Here is a 20177-nt window from a genome sequence, read left to right as displayed (position 1 = left end):
ATGTTTAACCATCTCATTCAGACAGGTTTAAGTTACAGGTGGACTTTTAAGCCTTGAGAACAACATTGAGAATCATTTCATTACATTTCTAATAAGGAAGGGCAGGGGGGAGAGAATTAATCACATGAGGTTTGTATCAATGCAATACTTCAAATGCAGTTCCAAAAAAGCTGCCACATACTCTGGGAGAAAGACAAAGTTATGTTAAAGTGTTACAGATAGGAATGCAAAGCATTTTTCCTCAAAAGTTTCCAAAGTGCTGTAGAGATGTAATTGCATGGACTGTGTTTAATATTTTGAGCTGTATGATTGATTCATATTACAACAAGTATTTTTTCTGACTTAGCTGACTTCTTCAGTGGCCCCTGGAATGCCACTCAAAGGTCAACTGTGGCCTTCAATTCAAGGAAGATAGTCCATGGTGGGTTGCTGCCGGTTCGGACCAGGATGAACTGGTAGTTCTGACTGGCGGGTGGTCTTGTCCACCTGCCCCGGGGCTATTTTGGTTATGTATCACTGCGTTTTTAGAGCTGTGCACATGCGTGGAAGGCTGCGTGCATACACGGTAGGCCGCGTGCATGCACGGATGTCAACATGCATGTGCAGATGGCACATGCATGAGCAAAGCAAGAGTGCGAGTGCATACACGCTCACATTTTCAGAGATGGGTGAACCGGTTATTACATTATATGATGCCTAGACCCTGTATTTCATAGTATTACTATTGCTAAGTCATTGAAGACAAAATTGTCCCATTTCAAATACATCAGCCATACATTCACTAGCTGTGTCCTTCTCAATAAGTTGTGATAAATAAAAACCAAGATCTGCTTGTTCCTGAAATGATAAACACATTACAGGAAGCCATCCTGAAGACTTCATAGCATTTGCAAAAGTTAATCACATTATTAACTTTCTATAACTTAGTAATGTTGTTAATAGCTTATTTTTTTCCAAGGGAAATAAGATTAACGCAATATTTTATTTTTATTTTAGCAAATAAAAGAAATAATTTTATTTTAGAGATGAGGTCAAGCTGATAAATTGCCTTATGAAGAAAAGTAATCAGGAAAAGGTTTCTTTATTTTTATTTCATTCCATGATCCTTTCTTCACATTTTAATTACCCACCTACTGCCCTTGCTTAGATGGTTTCAATAAACATTACTTCTTAATCTATAGTTAACACAATCCTGAAGTATGCAATCCTATTAGTTGCTATTATCTGGTGTTTGCCTTCCTTAAGCAATATTGTTTTTCATCATTCCTTGTTTTCATTACTGCAGTTACTCGAGATACTTAAAGAGATAAAGTTCACTGATAATGAACGGGCGGTCTATTTTGACTCTCATGGAGACATTATCACAGGGTATGATGTCCTGCTCTGGAAGGAAATTGATGGAAGAGTGGTGATTACCAACATGGGAGAGTATGACTTGGAGAAAGATGACTTCATCTTTGCAGATAAAGAAGATGAAATTGAATTCATGAATCTAAAGGTATCTGAAGGCCCCTTGGAAAAACAATGGGACTGAAATACCCATGGATGTATCGCTACAGGAGATATGTATAGACTTGGATCCATGCTTTAGTCTGCCACTAAATGGGGGAAGAAAAATGCAGGAAATGTTTGGATTAATGGAATCCATTAATGGCATTATCAATTAATGGATTAATGGATAATGCCACCTGAATCCCATCCAGGCATTTAGAATAGCAATCCATAAGTCTAATTTGGTAACAGCTATGGTAGTATAAGTTGTACTTCGAAATATCTAGAAGACTGTAGACTGATCATCCTTGTAAGTAAAAAAAAAAAAGCTGCTTTAAGGAGTTAAAAAGAAGTGCTTCATTGTCACTCCCAGACCCTCCGAAGCACCTTTTCACCTTCAAATGTGAGGGGCTGTAGAACCCTAAACTCCTGTTATTAAAACATAAAATAAATATTTGTTTTTCCCCATTGTCACTTCTGGTCAAACAGGTTTTTAAAACAGTTCTACAACTTGTTTGCCAGAGACGTAAGTGGGATGAGAGTACCTTTATGCCTTTCTTTGAAATATTTCATATTGTTTTTTAAGACAAAATCTCCTTACCACAAAGTTTTGAAATAATCTTATTATAATAACAACACATTAACACATTTTAATAAGGCAATTATTTGAAACAGCATCATAAAGAAACCAAACTAACAATTGTAGTAGGAACTCTAAATTGCAAAACAAAACTGGACATTCATTGTTTTAAGAAAACACATGTAAGATTGTGATAGTCCTTTTACAGATGTCTGGAGAAAGAATAATATTTCCATTCCATGAGAAGATATTCTATAATGATGATACTGTTTTTCTTTTGCTCAACAACTTAATAGATTGTACCTTCAAGCACATGAATTAGGTTTATGTGGCTTAACAGAAGATCCAAGAGGTGCATGCACTTCTTCAAATAAGATTCAGAAGGCATTTAGGGATTAAAAGATCAACACCAGAGCAGGAGTTAAATTCTAATTTTTCCTCTATCTTCTGCGTAATAGGTGTAATATATTTTTATTGCCTTTGTCCAGAAGAGCAACTGAGAATACCTGAGTGACCTTGAAAAATAGAAAGTTAAACAATGGTCTAATGTCAGGGCACAGATGAGAGCAAAGTTCTTTTCCAGAAAGGAATATAGCAGGTAAATCAGTAAAAGGTGACACTAATAGTCTTCTGGTAACTAATAGCGATACATCTAGAGAACTTCAGGTTGTACACATGGTCCTTTGAAGAGAATGCAATTCCTTTTAACGCTGTGGTCGCAACTCCATTATGATGATATGGGTCCCCCTCTTATGGCCTCTGGATCTCAGCTGGCCTTCTATAAATTCCCTCCAAAGACTTCCTGAAGATTTCCATTCCCTCACTAGAATTAATTGAAGGAAACTCCAAATAAAGCTATTGACATGTTATCCCAGCTGGCAAGATTTCTGGAGAATCCCCAAAACTGTCCATATTTCAGGGTGCCACAGCATCACTGTCCACTTAGGTCTGTTTAGAAAGGAATGGAGCTATTGTAACCTTATGCTTCATGGTCCTACCCCAGCTGGTCACATGGAAAATATGATAGTTAACAGTACTGAAGGACAATGAAGGCTCTAAGAAAAATAACAGGTAATGATGTCCCTATCAATTCTCTATTGATCTACCAGGGGCACCAAGGTTGCAGATGCCACCACAATCACAACCACAGATACAAGGGATCAGTTTCATCTAAGACTTTATACCACATGTAGCAGTCAGTCTTTTCACCTGCTTCTATTCTCAGTTAATAAAAACCTGTGAGCAGGACCCAGATTAAATTAGTGGAATTTAAAATTAGATTCTGATTACATGAGTGGCATAGGCAAGTGGTATTAAAATACCTTTTTTTTTTTGCCACTACAGCAGCATCTCATTGGTGGTATCTTATTGTGAAAAGTCTTATCTGGTGCATCGATACATTGTTTCAGCTCCCAGATATTGGTCATTTCCACTTCTGGTCATTTAAACAAAAAATCCTCAAGTTTTTGGGTCTTATTAATAGCCAGCAATAGATTTTTTAAATAATAATAATAATAGTAATAATAATTTTATTTTATTAGCCGCAACCCTCTCCCGAAGGACTCGGGGCGGCGTACAATCAAAACGGATAAAAATACACATAAGACAAACATATATACAAAAAGAACAGAGACATATACATATGTGCATGGAGGAGAGTTGACTTATAAGTGAAAGACAATTAAAAACACAATTTAAAATCCCCTTAAATAAAATTACTAAATTAAAAAACCCATCAGGAGCGTTACGAAAAAAAGAAAACACCACTACCATGCTTTCTGAAATTTAAATTTGTTGATAAATTTAACTTTATTTTGTGCATTTATTCTTATAAATGAACTCTCTTTTTCTGTAAACAATGAACATAAAATGAACACAGTAAATATACTATTAATAAATAAATAGTGTTTTTCATGTGATAGTGTGTTCAGTGCTTTTCACTCACATTACTGCAGTGCACCTATCAACAACCCCTTGGTCCCCTCAAGATTTTTGTCCCAACTACCTTTACCTAATTGTTTAAGGTATTTTTACTTACAAAGAAATTAAATGGGAACTTGGCATCCTACAAAGTGCCAGTCTCAGACATAATCTTTCCTTACATCCCAAAACGTTTCATTGGTAGAAGGCAATTGGCCAGTGCTTTGATTAGAAATGTATTCACACCATTGTCATGCTAGAGGGGGGAAAGGAAGCTATAACAGATTGTCAAGAATATTGTACTGTGTTAAAGGAACTTCACAGTTTCTCAATTTTTTAATGAAGATTTTTTTTAATTTTTGAATAAACACAAACAGACAAAACACACACACACAAAACCACAAAACCATCTTCCATTACAAGTTGTAGAAAGTATGTCAATTGGTTACAAAAAACTTCAATGCATCCCTTCCACGGTCATCACCTACAATTCATATCAATCATATATTTTAAATCAAATATATTTATATATATTACTATCATCATACCTCAACCTTCATTTGACTATAATTGTTTTTATATCCTTTTATATAAAATATTCCAGATTTAAAGCAAAACCACATAATGACATTCCATTAGATCTTCCCAATATCATCCAGTAACATTATATCTTTATAACATGTTCTAAATAAAAATTGGTTATATTTAATAACAGAGTTTCTAAACCTCCTTTCGTAGTCACCATTTGCAATTTATATCAGACTTCCTCTTATCAAACCAAAATATGCAGTATTATCATTATTAATCAGATTATTAAACTATATCCATTATCACTTCATTTTATACATAATGCTCTAAATTTAACTAAATTTGACTTAATTTTTTTATTATAAGTTTTCTTACATCAATCTGTGTCTTTCCAGTAATAGTGCAGTCTTATGTCTCTTGCCATTTGTGGCATCAGTATTCTGGTTATTTCCTTAGTAAGTTTTGTATGGACTTCTCTTCGCAACTTTTTGCTTATTGCATATCTTGTATAAGATCGAAACCCTCCAGATAAGCTTCTTCGATCAGCTTATCTTTGGTTATTACTAGTGCTTCTCACAAGATTTCTTTCCTTAGTTCCATCAATTCTTCCCTCTTTTCTTCTTCTATACTTTGAAATCTGGGGTAGAGCTCCAGTTCATCTATCTCCCCTTTCCATATTCAACTCTTTCCATTTCCAACCGTGCTCAGTTCACTGTCAGTATCAACAATTTTCTTGTTTCTTTGTTTATTTTTTCCTTTAGTTTTTAGAACTCTGACCTCCACTTTCTTAATTTGATGAACATCCTCAATTTTTCCATCAAATTTTACTGTTCTACAATCTATGTTCTCCAATCTCTTCTCAATTTTCTCTGTTACTTCTAATAATTTTTAAATTTCAAACATAATCTTTTGCAACGTTAAGGTTTCTTTTTCATGTTGCACCATTCTTCCAAATTGTAAGCACTGCCACTCTGGCATTCAAAAGTTTTAATTAAATTTAAAGCAAGTTCAATTATAATCTTTCACTCCACTCCATCTGCCAATAAAGCTCCCAAAGAGCACCTGTATAAACAACCCATGCTCTTCTCACTATCACTCTCTGTAAACAAGCTGAAGAACCTTGAAATGCAAAATCAAATGATCAAAGAGAAAAAAGAAAAAAACAATATTTCCAAGCCTTCCAAGCCTCCAGCCTCCAAGTGGCAGTGTTACTTCCTTTCCCTCTGTTATTACAGCCCTCTTTGTATTCCTTTTAAAACTTCTTTATAGTCCAGGCTTAAAGAAATTTTTTTTTTTAAATGGAGCAAAAAAGAACTATCCAATCCAGCATTATAAAAATAAGGAAAAATGTTTTAATTCATAGGTATTTAAAAAAAAGAATATAAAAAGTAGTAGAAGAAAAACTAATCCGTTCAATTTAAAGAACAGGAAACATTTGCAAAAGTTCCATCCGTAAAAGAAAATTTTTAAAAAAGGATAACACACTGTCTAATGTAGCTTAATTTCACCACTTGTTCTCTTCTATTTTCAAATTTAATTTAGCTTTAATTTTTTTGTGTAGTCTCTTTTATAATAATATGATTTCCTCACCAGATGGACACACTTTCTCTTTCCGTTTTCCTCCCATTCTGGAGTTGTCCCAACTTCAGCAGCTTCAATGACTGTGCTTCTGTTGCTGGCAAAAAGAGATTCTACAGGATCAATCAGGGACTTTGCAGTGTCCCTGAGATCAGCAGGATGTACTTTTCCCTGTCACCATCTCTTCGGGATGGTTTAGGTCCAAAAGGACCGTCCAGCGGCAAAAGTATCGACTGTGATCTTGGAGCTCCAAGATCGCACATCGTGTCGTCGCAACGTCAGCTCCTCCTCTCCATAGTTTCGCAAATTTGTCAATTGGGGCTTAGGGCCAGATACGGCCCCCTTTATGACATCAATTTAGAAAATTAGTTCCTTGCTGTAGCAATCACTTCATGAAGAGCATTCAGAACATTCCAAATACGTCCACTGGTTTGAAAAGATTGCCAGACCCAACTCGGAACAATCATTGATGGTTTTCAGAGTAGCAAACAGTGTCTATCATTTGAAGTACAGATGGTCCTTGACTTATGATCATAATGGAGTTTCATCATAAGTCATGATGGTCATAGGTCAAGGTACCCATGTGATTGGATCTGATTTTATAACTTGATTCCAGTGCTTGTTAAAGTGAACACCACAGTCGTTAAGAAAAAACTGCAGCCATTAAGCAAATTCACATATTGTTGAAAACCAGGCAAAAAGGCTGGAAATCAGCAAAACAACAACACCACCATAGTAAATTGTGGTTACATGACCATGGAATGCTGCCACTGGTAGTAAAGGTGAGCTGGGTGCTAAATGTCCAAAATGCAGTCATGTAACCAGAAGTGTATGCAGCCATCAAAACTCCAGAAATGGGTCATAAGTAGCTTTTGTAATGGGTTCATTGTTAGGCAAGCAGTCATAAATTGAGGACTATATGTAAGAAAATAGAAGAGAGCAAGGGAGGAGTTCCACAAGATTCTTTACAAGACTCTGGCAGTATGAAATTTCAGCATGGCCATTCAGTACAATACAATACAATAGCAGAGTTGGAAGGGACGTTGGAGGTCTTCTAGTCCAACCCCCTGCCTAGGCAGGAAACCCTATACCATTTCAGACAAATGGCTATCCAACATCTTTTTAAAGACTTCCAGTGTTGGGGCAACCTCTGGTTACATGACTGTATTTTGGACAATTCAGTAGCATTGTCTGTCATGGGTGGCACATAGTATTTAGGATTGGCCACAAATAATATACATTTGACAAAGATAGTCCACCTTGGATTTGGATTATTTACACTAAGGGTCAGATTACAGAATAATGTGTCTGGTACATTTACAATGAAGATGTGTTAATTAAAAATTTATTATCATTACTGTTGTTGTTGTTTTTTTCTTCCTGGTATTTTTGTTCTTACAGAATGTCCAGTCCAAATGTTCTAGGAAATGCAGACCAGGACAAGTGAAGAAAGTTTCTGCAAGTCCACATACCTGCTGTTATGAGTGCATCAGCTGCCCTGAAAACTACTATACAAACCAGACAGGTGAGAAGCCTCAAGGTTAAATTTGTTGAAGGATGGAACATATTGTATGACTTTTTATTGCTCTGACTCATTCACATGCAGGCCCACTCAACAAAAATTAGCAGAAAAATATGGCTGCAAAAAACCATCTGACTGATAGTGTTGGGGACATCTCTATATAAATTTTGCAACTGGAGATATATGAAGCATTATTATAAGAAGAGGTGATATTCAGGAGGTTCTGTCCAGTTCTGGAGAACTGGTAGCAGAAATGTTGAATAGTTTGGAGAACTAGTAAATACCACCTCTGATTGCCCCCCCCCCAATCTATTCTCTGCCTCCCGAGTCCCAGCTGATCGGGAGGGAATGGGGATTTTGTAGTAACCTTCCCCTGGAGTGGGGAGGGAATGGAGATTTTACAATATCTGTTACGTACAGACGTACATTGTTAAATTTACATGTTTTCACATGCTCACCGGAGATTGGTTGCCCAAACCCCGGGAAGTTTAAACAACTATCATTGGCCGGCTGGTCTGCTGGAGCTCCTTAAAAGGTGAGCTCCAGCAGCCCAGCCAGCAGAACGCAGTCACTTACTCTTGCAATAAAAAGTGCTGAAACTCACTCACGCCTCTCACCTGCTGTTTCTCGCCGATCTAACAGTATCCTTCCCCTGGAGTGGGATGGAAATAGAAATTTTACAGTATCCTTCCCCTGCCATGCCCACCAAGCCACGCCCACAGAACCAGTAGTAAAAAAAATTGAATCCCACCACTGATTAAAAGGACCACATCTAGTAATGCAGAAGGAGTATATGGGACATTTCCTGAAACAAGGGATCTGTTGATAAACATTTCATGGGAAGAGCCTTGAAAAGATACAGCCGGGTGGTTGGGCTACATATTTAACTTCTGTTTATAGATTTCTCATGTGACTGTAGTAAGCATGAGTATTGAGTAGGGATCCATCTATATCTGCCACTGAGAACTGGAGATGAGGGAATCTCTTTCTCCCTTCTTCCTTTGCATTACAGAGTGTTAGGATTTAAAGGATTAGACAGTGACATCACTGTTGCCTGGGGGGACACATTTGGGGGCTCTTTTCATGTCCCCCGAAGCAGCTAGAGCAAGGACGGGAGCTCACCCTGTCCCACGGCAGCACTTGGGTCTGAAACATGGTTTTGCTAACCTCCAACCCAGCATCCTAATCATGTGAGCCCCCGGGCTCCTTCCTTTTCATTAGATATGGCAGACATGAGTCTCTGAAGGATTGGGTGTTGGGTGGAGAGATATTATATTCAGTATATGCCATGGCATCATACAAATGGTCAGAAGATACTGTCACTGAGTGGACATCTTCATTTTAATATCATTTATAATATAATGTAATTTGCTGCAGATGCCACTGCAGATGGTTGATTTGAAAACTATTCAAATTAGAATATTAGAAAACTATTCTAATATATTGCTCAGAATGTTTTTCCCATTCTTATTCCCTAAACGTGTGCTTAGACTTTTGCCAGACCAAATATCTCTCAAATTATAAACAAAAAATAATTCATTCTAATGAACGAAGTTGATGCATTTCTAAACTTTCAACAATCTAAGGGAACTGATAGGTGATATTTTTTTTAATTTTTCTATCCATAGATATGGATTACTGCATTTTATGCAACAACCGAACCCACTGGGCCCCAGTGAACAGCTCAACCTGCTACAGGAAGATGGTTCAATACCTCAACTGGAATGACTGGTTTGCTGTTTTGTTAGTGGTGCTCTCTGCCCTTGGAATTGTGTTGATTGGTGCCATTTTCATAATATTTACTCGAAATGTGGACACGCCTGTCGTAAAGGCATCAGGTGGCCTAACTGTATGCTACGTTATACTCCTCTGTCATTTCCTGGCTTTTGTTAGCACAAGCTTATTCATTGGCCAGCCCAAAGCCTATAAATGCAAACTAAGACAAGCTCTCTTTGGCATTAGCTTTGCCCTCTGCATTTCATGCATTTTGATTAAGTCCCTGAAAATCTTGCTGGCTTTCAGTTTCGATCCCAAGTTACAAAAATGGCTGAAGGGCCTCTATAGGCCCATCCCCATAGTGTCTTTTTGCACAGGGATTCAGATTTTGATTTGTTCGGTCTGGATCACTGTGAGAAGCCCTTTCGTGCAGGAGAACTTCTCCATCCGGAGAGTTATCATCCTGGAATGCAATGAAGGTTCAGGAGTGGCCCTTGGCATCATGTTAGGATACATTGCCCTCCTCGCATTCATCTGCTTTATCTGCGCTTTTAAAGGCAGGAAGCTCCCCGAAAACTACAACGAGGCAAAATTCATTACCTTTGGCATGCTCATCTATTTCATTGCATGGATTATATTCATCCCGGTCTACACAACCACTTTTGGCAAGTACTTGCCCGCGGTTGAAATCATTGTCATTTTAATATCAAACTATGGGATCTTGTGCTGTACATACTTCCCCAAGTGCTACATCATCCTGTATAAGCAAGAAGCGAATACTAAATCTGCCTTCCTTAAAATGCTGTACAATTACTCTTCCAAGAGTGCAGGGAGTATCAGTGTCAATCAAAGTTCTCTGGATTCTAAGAGCGGGACCCCTCCGGTTCCTAGCACAAATGCTTGTTGTAAAGTTAAGGGTGATAAAAGCTGGCTGAATGGCAGTTGCCATTTGCAAGCCTCAGGACCCAGAGAAGTGAGAGGCGAAGTCCAGGCCAAAAACACAGCAGAGTACACAATACCAAGGAGAAGGCTCTCTAGCATATGAAGGGAGATTGGAAGTGTGTGTGATAGGGGGTGGGTGGGTGGAGGTGTTCTGGAAATATCATTCCAGGATAAGGTCATTTGATCAACCCTTATGTATCTATCAGCACAGAAGAGATGCAGGACTCTGCAGACATGATGTTGACTTCCTATTATTGTTTCTTCTCCCGTTTGCCTAACTGTGATTCCTAGCTTACCAAGGATTTGAAATCAGAAGTCAAAAGGTCAGCCTGAGGTAGAATTGCAATCCTGGGCTAAGGAAAAAACCTAGTTAGCCTCTATTAGACCAGTGGTAGGTAACATGTTTTCTTTCTTTTTCCCATGGAGGGTTATTGTGACCTGAAGGCCAGGATGAAGCAAGTGGGAGAAACAGACAATGCCAAAGGAGAGTGGGAATCCCATGGTTTTGCCTTGAGGCCTCCCTTTGCTTCCTGGGTTTTCCATTGGTCGCTCTTGCTCTTTTTCTGAATTTCTTTTTTCTTTCTCTCTCTCCCTTTGCTTTTGCTAAACATAGGGTAAATCATCTTGGCCCACGGTCCAAATGGCTTCCTTGACTTGCGAAGGACTTTTAAAATTAGGATGAAAGCTACATTCAATAAGGCTAATGTCTGTTTATGGTCTGGTAGCCATAGTTGTCCATCCTTGTACTTGATCATGGTTAAGAGAAAGAGTCCTTGGGCCCAACACATTTTATTAAGGACAATATGTGATTTCAGCCATTGTAATTGTGGCTTAATGTGGTGTGTATACCAGCTATTGTGATCTGCAAACCATGGTTTATGGCATAGCAGAATGTGAAACATGCATTCACCTGTTGTAAATAAAACTATTTTCATTAAAAAAAATAGGTACATAAAGACTATTTAAACAACATGTAAATGGTACTTCAACGAACCACAATGAATCTAACCTCAGTTTTGTGTGACACATAAACCAGATTAATGAAAGAGGAATTTATGTTGGAGCAGGGGAAGAAATCATATAGCTGGATTTTGTTTTATGAAATGGTTGTTATAATGAAATTGGAAATTGAATCCTAACAGCAGGCAATTCTGACTCAGGTGCACCAGTGATTACAAGGTATGATGATATGATAGCAATGATATGATAGTTTTGCTGCTGCATTGATGTTGGCTTGGACCTTCCTACAGCACTGAGCAGAACTTCAGCAGTGACTCCATCCTTAGGGGTATCTGCAAATCAAAATGTTATCAAAGTAATGAAATGTATGTAATGTAAATCGACTTATGTACTTGCACATGAAATTGTGCTGCGAGCGCAAAAGAGTAAAACGTTTTTGTGTTGTTACATCGCACGTTTCTTCAATGCACCCTCCTTTATATCTCCTTTAGCAGTAGCCCTAATATATCTAAGAGAGTGAACTAATGACTTCACTAATGAAACAAAGAAGAGATTCATTTATAAAATAATTCACATAACTTCTGTTGAGAAGTTTATTATGGATGGAGCTCAAAGGGATTTTGGAAAGGATTACACTGCAAATACCTGTGGGCATATTCTTTTCACCTTTGAGAAATCCCGCCCCCTCTCTCCCTCCCTCTCTCTTCCTCTCCTTCTCTCCCTCCCTCCCTCTTTCCCTCCGCCCTCCGCCCTCTCTCCACATATTTGTGTGGTACATATACATGGCTATGTTTTATAGGTGGTATTCAGCAGGTTCTGACCAGTTCTGGAGAACCGGTAGCTGAAATGTTGAGCAGTTAGGAGAACTGGTAAATACCACCTCTGACTGGCCCTATCCCCATCTATTCTCTGCCTCCCGAGTCCCAGCTGACCGGGAGGAAATGGAGATTTTGCAGTAACCTTCCCCTGGAGTGGGGAGGGATGGAGGTTTTACAGTAGGCTTCCCCTGTCATGGCCACCAAACCACGCCCACCAAGCCACACCCACAGAACCAGTAGTAAAAAAATTTGAATCCCGTCACTGGTATGTTTATATTTATCTCTGCATACAGATACATACTCAGAAACATTTGAATGTACATGCTTGTAAATATTTGTAAATGCTGTTACCAATACTTCACAAGTCTTCAGTGTTAAATATTTGCTGTTGAAAAGCTCACCTGCCTGAAATCTGAATGTGGTTTCAGAACAGAGCCTCACATTTAATAAAATGGCTATTCTTTCATCAATGTTGGAATGAATATTTTTGTGAACAAAAACTTCTCGTTATAAAAGAAAGAGCACCTCTTAAAGATTTGAATTTTTCCTCTTCTGGAATACTTTTTTCTGGAGAGGAGATGATGAATAACCAATAACGGTATTGGTTTTAATAGAAATTCCCCCAAAATTCTAATTTTTCATCCCCATCTCTTTTAGGACGAAAAATAGATTAAATTGGAAATTTTTGTGGAGCATCCCGGTGGTTAAGATTTCTATAGATATCTCTTTACAAGCAAGATGCTTGAAAGATCAAGGAATTTGATTGAGCCATAAGGGGACAGCATAGGATCAATAAAGACCTGTACGTCCAATGGGTCAACAATGGGATTTTTTTGTCTTAAGTTGTAAGAAGAGAATGGGTTGTAATTTGTTCACCCAATTCTACCTCCCCCCAAACCCCAAAAAATGTTTGTTCAGATTCATTACTCTTTGGGGTGCTTCTCTTGATGCCACACTCCCTGACAGATGGTTCCAATAGGCCTCCCCACTATAGCCACCATTTCAGTGGATGGACTGCTACCCACATCCCAATAACTGTCCTAGCTCCCATACAAACTTGTAGCAGCCAATACAAGTGCAGACTGAACCCCCTTCTAGCAATAGTTCTCTTTTGATGGGTCAAGATTTAATATCAAGCTCCTTTTTAACAGGAATTTTATTAATGTCTTCAGATGTAAGAAAAATGCAGGCTGGTTTGCAAAACCAAAACACCACCAGCTCTCTACAACCCAAAAGTGAAGGACTGTAGCAGAAAAGAACTGCAAGATTTATTGAACACTGCCCTCTTATGGACAAAGCCCAAATTGCTGCTGTTGTAGGTGGTAAAAAGTTTTTCGTCTCTATTGCCCCTTGTCTTTTATGCTATACCTGTCATGATCATATCCTACTGTATTTCAGTCTCAGCTATTCCTTTTCTAGTACTTCTTTGAGGCAGCAGCTTCAGTGAAAAGTAAAAATCTTGCCTGCAGTCCCATCTACATCCCTAGGAGAGTTTTAAAAAGGTAAAGGTTCCCCTTGCACATATGTGCTAGTTATTACCGACTCTAGGGGGCAGTGCTCATCTCCGTTTCAAAGCCAAAGAGCCAGCGCTGTCCGAAGAGATCTCTGTGGTGTGGCTGGCATGACTAAACACCGAAGGGGCACGGAACGCTGTTACCTTCCCACCAATTTTTTTCTATTTGCATTTTTACATGCTTTCGACCTGCTAGGCTGGTTGAAGCTGGGACAAGTAACAGGAGCTCACTCCATTACGCAGCACTAGGGATTCGGACTGCTGAAATTCTGATCAACAAGCTCAGTCTTAGCCACTGAGCCACTGCATCAGTGTGGAGTTAGTTAACTAGGAGTGTTAGTTAAGACTTACATTGGCCAGCCATCTTATGCATCACAGCTCTGGCGTTCACAATAGCATTGGACATCCATTGCTTATAAGAAACAGCAACAATTGAGTGGTTGCATATACAACTGCACATTTATCTACTCTTATATAGTAACTACCCCATGACTCAGTATGGCAGTGTTAAAGGTTGTTGGATTTGAGATTTGGAAGACCCCCGATAAACCCTCTGGATTATATACCCCCTTGGGCTTCTCCTCAAAATCTGCTGCCTTTATTTCTTAGATCCAAGAAACACTCAAGATGGGTCCCAAATTATGAGATTGTCCTTGACCCACAAATAACAGAAAGCTATTACCTTATCTTACGAGTAACTATGGTTCATTATGCTATTTCCAAACAATACCTGGAAAGTGCATCAAGCAACACAAAGGCAATGCAAAGCAGTGGGTATACATTAAACCCCAAATAATGAAAAGAAATATATTAAATAGTGTGGAGTTGAAAGTTAGTTGCAGAGAACTGACTGATTTCACTATTTCTATGCCTAAGGAGAATCCCAGCATTTCACCCCAGGCAATTAAAAAAAAAGGATTTGTGGTGGGGACAGATCAGGCAATGTTATTTACTCGCATAGTCTTTCTAGGAAAGAATCCCTTTCAGAGTCCAAAATAGATTGCAGAATTTTTCAAAGGTTAAAAGAAACACCCTTGCTCATATCTTATACTTTAGAAAGCGCAGATAACTATAGAATAGTCATAGGCCAGAAGGAACGTTGGGAGTCTAGTCCAATCTCCTGCCCATGGCAGATCTTATATTTTATATATCCTATATAATTATATATCTTTTAGAGAGGGAGGGAGGAGAGAGACACACACAGACAAGAGAGAGAGATTTGCCACCTGGTATCCAATCTAATTTGAAAAGTTTGGCATTGCCAACCACAAGCTTGCTTCTAAGGCACAGGAAGACATGGGTTGGAAAACTCTGCAGTAAGAAATTGTTTTCTCATGTATCAGCAATTAAATTCTACTGAGATCAATTGGGTTCTCACAAAAGTTTGCACAGGAATCTGAATCTGCCAGCCAAAATAAATAGACGCCATGTGTATCATGTAAAATACATTTATTAATTTTGCATTGTTGTGTTGAGTAGTAACATTCCCCAATATTGCATACTGTTGATATTTGCAGATTGAGTCTGTAGTTTGTCAAAGATGCAATAAATTACAGATGATCATTGGAAACACAATAAAAAATGTGGTGTTTTTATAGATCTCAATTCTTTCAGCGGTTTCATAATACACATTTTCTAAATACATTTTTAGTTAATATAACAAAATGTAAATAAGGCGCCAGCAAATAACTCCAACTGAGATAGTATGTAAAAGTAATTGTACTTTGCTTTAAGACCATAATCCATCTATTTTCTAAATGTAAACCTGCTTGAGTAAAAGCACATTGTATTTTGTATCTGAAATACATACTTGGCATAGTTGCATAGTTTAAAGTCTTGTCAAATTCAGGCCATTACATAAGAATGTGTCAAGTTGAATTAGGAAGGAATTCTTAAATCTGAAACATTTTTAAATTGTTCAAAGATGTTCTATTTAGGACTTTTTTGTAATTCTACACATCCTGCAGATGCTGTAGATATCAAGTCTATTAAAGGACCAATTCCTGAAATGTTTCTTAATCATGCAACGGTTTTAAATCTCATTTGTAAGAGAATTTGACCCAATACTAATACTTAAGCATTCAAAATTTAAGGTCAAAATTATGTCTTCAGCAATATACAGAAATTATCATACTCATGATTTATATGATGAAATTATCCTTTCAAAACAGTTGTGTTAATTCACATTTGAGATTTATGTTTTAAATCCAAATCATATGTAATCTTACATTTTTGTTCAGATAAAAATGCTTTGATGAGAGCATTTATTCATTCGGAAATTAAGAGCAGGCACAACTGGTAATTTGTGTAATGCAAACAAACAAACAAACAATGGTTATACCCTGTCACAACCTTTTTCTTTTTCTTTCTAGAGTAATTCTGATAAAATTCAGTTTTCAATTGGCAAATTTAAACTATTCTTGGAATGAATGATACAAATATAAAACGTTCCCTAATACTCAAATCCCATTATCCCATTATCAATGATAGATATAGGACGTCTAGCTGCAGATTTAAGCAGACTTCTTATATCTTGCACTGGACTTTCAGCAAGTTTCCAAATGGGGTGGCTTCCTCAGTTATGATTCTCTATTCATACATACCTATTTTTAACTAATAAGCTTATATTTCCCAAGGCAAGCAGCACTTTCACAATTCTTCGTGAGTAAATATTGTTGTTACACTGCCTTTGTGAATCTTGTATGTAGTAGAAATATGTATGTCAGCTACTACAATGGAAATACAGAACAAGTTCCACAGGCCATGACAATAGAGTTAATACAGGAAGCAGCTATATTGAACACTTTAGCCTTTTATTCCTGACCCACATTAAACTACTAAGTAATCGAACAGCTTCATTCCGAAAACCCTAATATTGATCTAGTACTGAAACAAAGGGGTGTCTATAACAATGACATAAGATGCACGGCACAATGGCCAATTATGACTTATTTTCCTTGGCAGATCATTCTTGGAGAACTTGAATATATGACAAAAAGAGCAGTGTTTTAACTCAAATACATGTTCGTGAATGAACATGTATTTCATTGAATGCAAACTCCTTTTTGAAAATTTGAGTACATGAATTTGAAATTTACATGGTATTTTAAAAAGTCAATCACTTGTAGGTATTATACATCATTTTTTTAAAAAGTATTATACAGATCAAGACATTTCTGATAAGCAAAAGTATCAGAGTACTTGAACTGGGCTATAGCTCTCCCATTTCATATAAGATTCATACTCTAAAACAAATGGTCTCAAATGTTCATTCTAGCATAAAATAAAATTAACCAGTATTATATAAACTTATTTTACATATGTTGTCACAAATAATAGTATATTCAAGTGCTTTCCTTCAATTAACTGGAAAATGATTTTTCCCAGTGCTACTGCTGATCTGTTAGAAAATATACTTTTGGTGATCCATTTTCAATAAGTTAGAAAAATTGCCAAACATTTAAAAAAGGGGTTTTATAATGCATTCATATATTTGGTCAAACACAATACACTGTGTAAATAAATAATCTAACTTTGTTCTTTAAAAGGCTATGTTGCAGCCTCACACATTTTAGTAGCTTTTAAGTTAAACATGGATATTGCAGTTCAGAATTCCTAGTATGCAACTATAGAAAGTTCCCTTACAATAATCATTACTATATAAACATACTTTTCTAATTGAGTTCATAGTAGGTAGAAAAAAAAAAAAGCTCCTGCAATTTAATGGACACATGTCAGCAGATAAAGCTTTCCACATCATGTCATCAACCTGTCATTAAAGAAATCAGCTGTAATAGTTAGTTCAAGCACTGGCAACTTTTGCAATTCCACAGAAATTAAAAGGATGAAGGAACTTCCTTTACATAACTAGGAACACGTCTGGATGAACTACAAATTGAAACTGGCTACCTCTTTTCAAACAGCAGAAATACTGCACTTTTGACATAATGCTTAATGTTATGGTATGTAACCAGCAACGTGCTCCTAGAAGGGTTGTTTTTAAATATATTTCACCAGTTTGTCTCAAAGTGTCACACATAAAACTATATTTTCACTATTTAAATAAATAATTTTCACATTCTAAGTTTAACATTTACTAGGAGCTCATGTCTGTAGTTCTGAAACATTTTTTTTCTCCAAGGAATAGAGGTAGATTTTAGTGTAGCTTGGGCGTATAAATCACGCTGCCAAAATCCAAAATATCACAGCTGTCTTATGGATAATGGTGCAATTTTAGCCACAGCCTGAAAACTCAGAATCTGCTGTCTGCTCTGAGGTGAAAATTCAAGCTATGCAATATTATTTTTTAACTTGTGAATGGTTGGTATTTCTAGGAACGAGACAATGGCAACACACAATAGGGGGCGGGGGGGGGGATAAGCACATGTTGAGTTCACGAGTTGCTCCTTTATCTTCTTCAGCAAAACGTTCCCCCTCAGGGCAGCAAATGAAGGCCACCACAAAAGCACTCCTGTCCTCTGAGCCAAGGGTTACAGCTGGAACCCCTCCATGGGGGCTTCCTGTTGCTGGAATACAAATTGTTGCTCGGTTTCATCCACTTGGGGAACAATGTTTACATCTTCCTCTTCCACACCAAAATAATGTTCAATGAGATCAAAAGCCTTTTGGTAGATTTCTTGGTTTTCATGACTTTGAAGGATTTCAATTTTATCCAGTCCTGGAATTAAGAGAGAGAGAGACACACGTAAGAGCTATACTGTTCAATATATAGTCAAGCACTGCTCAGTAATAAACAGCTGTTAATTCCATAAATAGGTAAAATAAAGACATTTCTTGACAACTCCCAGAATAGCAAACAAGTGACTTATATATTGCTACTTAAGAGTATATCTTATGTTGATTAGGAATCATTTGCCTACATAGAAGTCTACAGCACTGCACTGCAGAGTTGACAATTTTTCAATAGAAATGTTGAAAACATTTGCAGTGGCATTAACTTATCACTTCTTACCGTAGGCTTCCTCTATACGGGCACAGTAAGGATTCACTCCAATTCCGTTTTGTTTTGATTCTTGTTCTCCATGTCGCAATATGTTTTCAAGTCCATTCAAGGCTACCTGGACTATTTTAGAGTCCATCACAGTCAGAAGATCACATAGAGGTTTGGTACAACCTAATGCCACTAAGTAACTTTTATATAGAAAGGGGAAGGGAGGGAGGGAAAGAGGATGGAAAATAACTAATCATGTTTTTCTTTTTGTTGACTGTAATAAACTATATATATATAGGATGCTTTCAATAAACAATATTAAAAGTATAAATTTTTGAAAACATGATGCTATTAAAAGAAACACGCTCCTTATATGATTATGTATAATTTTATCCCAAACACCAACAATGCATTTTTTTTAAAAACGGCATGATCCGAAATCTGAATGATCTATGAACAACATGAACTCATGTTATATAATTTCTACTCATATGAAAATGTTAACACTTTAACACTGTTCTAAATGAATCAACATATTATCAAGCATGTAAACGTGAGAAATTAAACTAAATTCCCCCTCCCCCCCTGAAAATACACGTTTTACCAAACTATTGTTCATGAAAACAACTGGAGGAGAAAAATAGATTTCTTTTCTTTGTGGCTACTCCAGAAGACGGTTGCTCCTGGTTTGGCCGAACCGGTAGTGGAGGCGGCGGGAGGCTCAACCCACCTGCCTGGACACATGCATATGAGCACATGTGTGATCATGAGCAAACCAGCAGTAAAACTCTAAGCAACCCCCTCTGGGCTATTCACATATACAGATTTGATTCACACATTCCCTAAAACATAGGGTGGTAAAATTTGGTTTTGGCTTCATATGATGCACTATGGTTTGTAAACCATGGCATTTGAGGTAACTACATATGGGCCAGGTTTCTATTCCAGGTTTAAATGAACAATGACTTAGAAAATGTGTAAATCTAGCCAATCGGGGATTGTGTATTATTTATATACTGTTATACAGCAGAATTCCTGAGAAACAACAGGAGTAATTTGAGACGTCCTCTGTTCTGTAATTGTGGGGACAGACCTTCATGGTACCCGATAGCATCAAAAATATCCACCCTAGGATGTCCTCAGGCCATTAGTTGCCTCACTGTTTTCAGACATATATTGAAAATGTTTTTAATATCAGTAAATCTAGGAACATGCAATTTTGGCAAGTTTGAGTATTAGATGTTTCATTTTATTTCATGGCACTACATTCTTAACATGCTGCTTACTTTTTATTATTTTATTATTATTACTTTTTATGCCAATTGTTTATATTTTAAATCATTTCTTATTTTGGTTTTTTAAACTTATTATTTTTACACTATAATTATTTTACAAGCTACATAGAGGTATTTAGAACAAAGAAATATGAGTATACAATACTCATATTCTCCTCGACTTACAACAGTTTGTTTAGTGACCGAATTTACAACAGCACCAAAAAAAGGTGACTTATGCCATTTTTTCAAACTTATGCATTGCAGCATCCCCGTGGTCACGTGATTTACATTTAGATGCTTGACAACTGACTCACATTTATGACGGTTGCAGCATCCTGGAGTCACATGGTCCCCTTTTTGTGACCTTCTGACCAGCAAAGT

The 20177-nt window shown here is 37.2% G+C and overlaps 2 protein-coding genes across 3 annotated transcripts in view; one reads left to right on the top strand and one right to left on the bottom strand.

Moving 5' to 3' along the window:
* Window positions 1-10380, top strand: part of GPRC6A (G protein-coupled receptor class C group 6 member A) — a gene marked incomplete at both ends in the record, with an annotated part of 28870 nt that extends 18490 nt beyond the window's left edge. The window contains 3 exons of the mRNA XM_081943903.1: window positions 1286-1498; window positions 7499-7622; window positions 9248-10380. Coding sequence (XP_081800029.1) covers window positions 1286-1498; window positions 7499-7622; window positions 9248-10380 — 1470 coding nt within the window. The remainder of the gene's footprint in view (window positions 1-1285; window positions 1499-7498; window positions 7623-9247) is intronic.
* A 4620-nt stretch (window positions 10381-15000) lies between these two features.
* The window catches only part of KPNA5 (karyopherin subunit alpha 5), a 29253-nt gene continuing 24076 nt past the window's right edge, over window positions 15001-20177 (bottom strand). For both annotated transcript variants that reach the window (XM_081940232.1, XM_081940233.1), the window contains exons 13-14: window positions 18541-18719; window positions 15001-18246 (exon numbers count right to left, since the gene is read on the bottom strand). In XM_081940232.1, coding sequence (XP_081796358.1) covers window positions 18059-18246; window positions 18541-18719 — 367 coding nt within the window. In that variant the 3' untranslated portion in view covers window positions 15001-18058. The remainder of the gene's footprint in view (window positions 18247-18540; window positions 18720-20177) is intronic.

Source organism: Natrix helvetica (assembly GCF_964273705.1).
Source record: "Natrix helvetica genome assembly, chromosome: 2".
Taxonomy (NCBI): Eukaryota; Metazoa; Chordata; class Lepidosauria; order Squamata; family Natricidae; genus Natrix; species Natrix helvetica.
The sequence above is the reverse complement of the archived record's forward strand: the minus strand, read 5'-3'. Positions and strand labels throughout refer to the sequence as shown.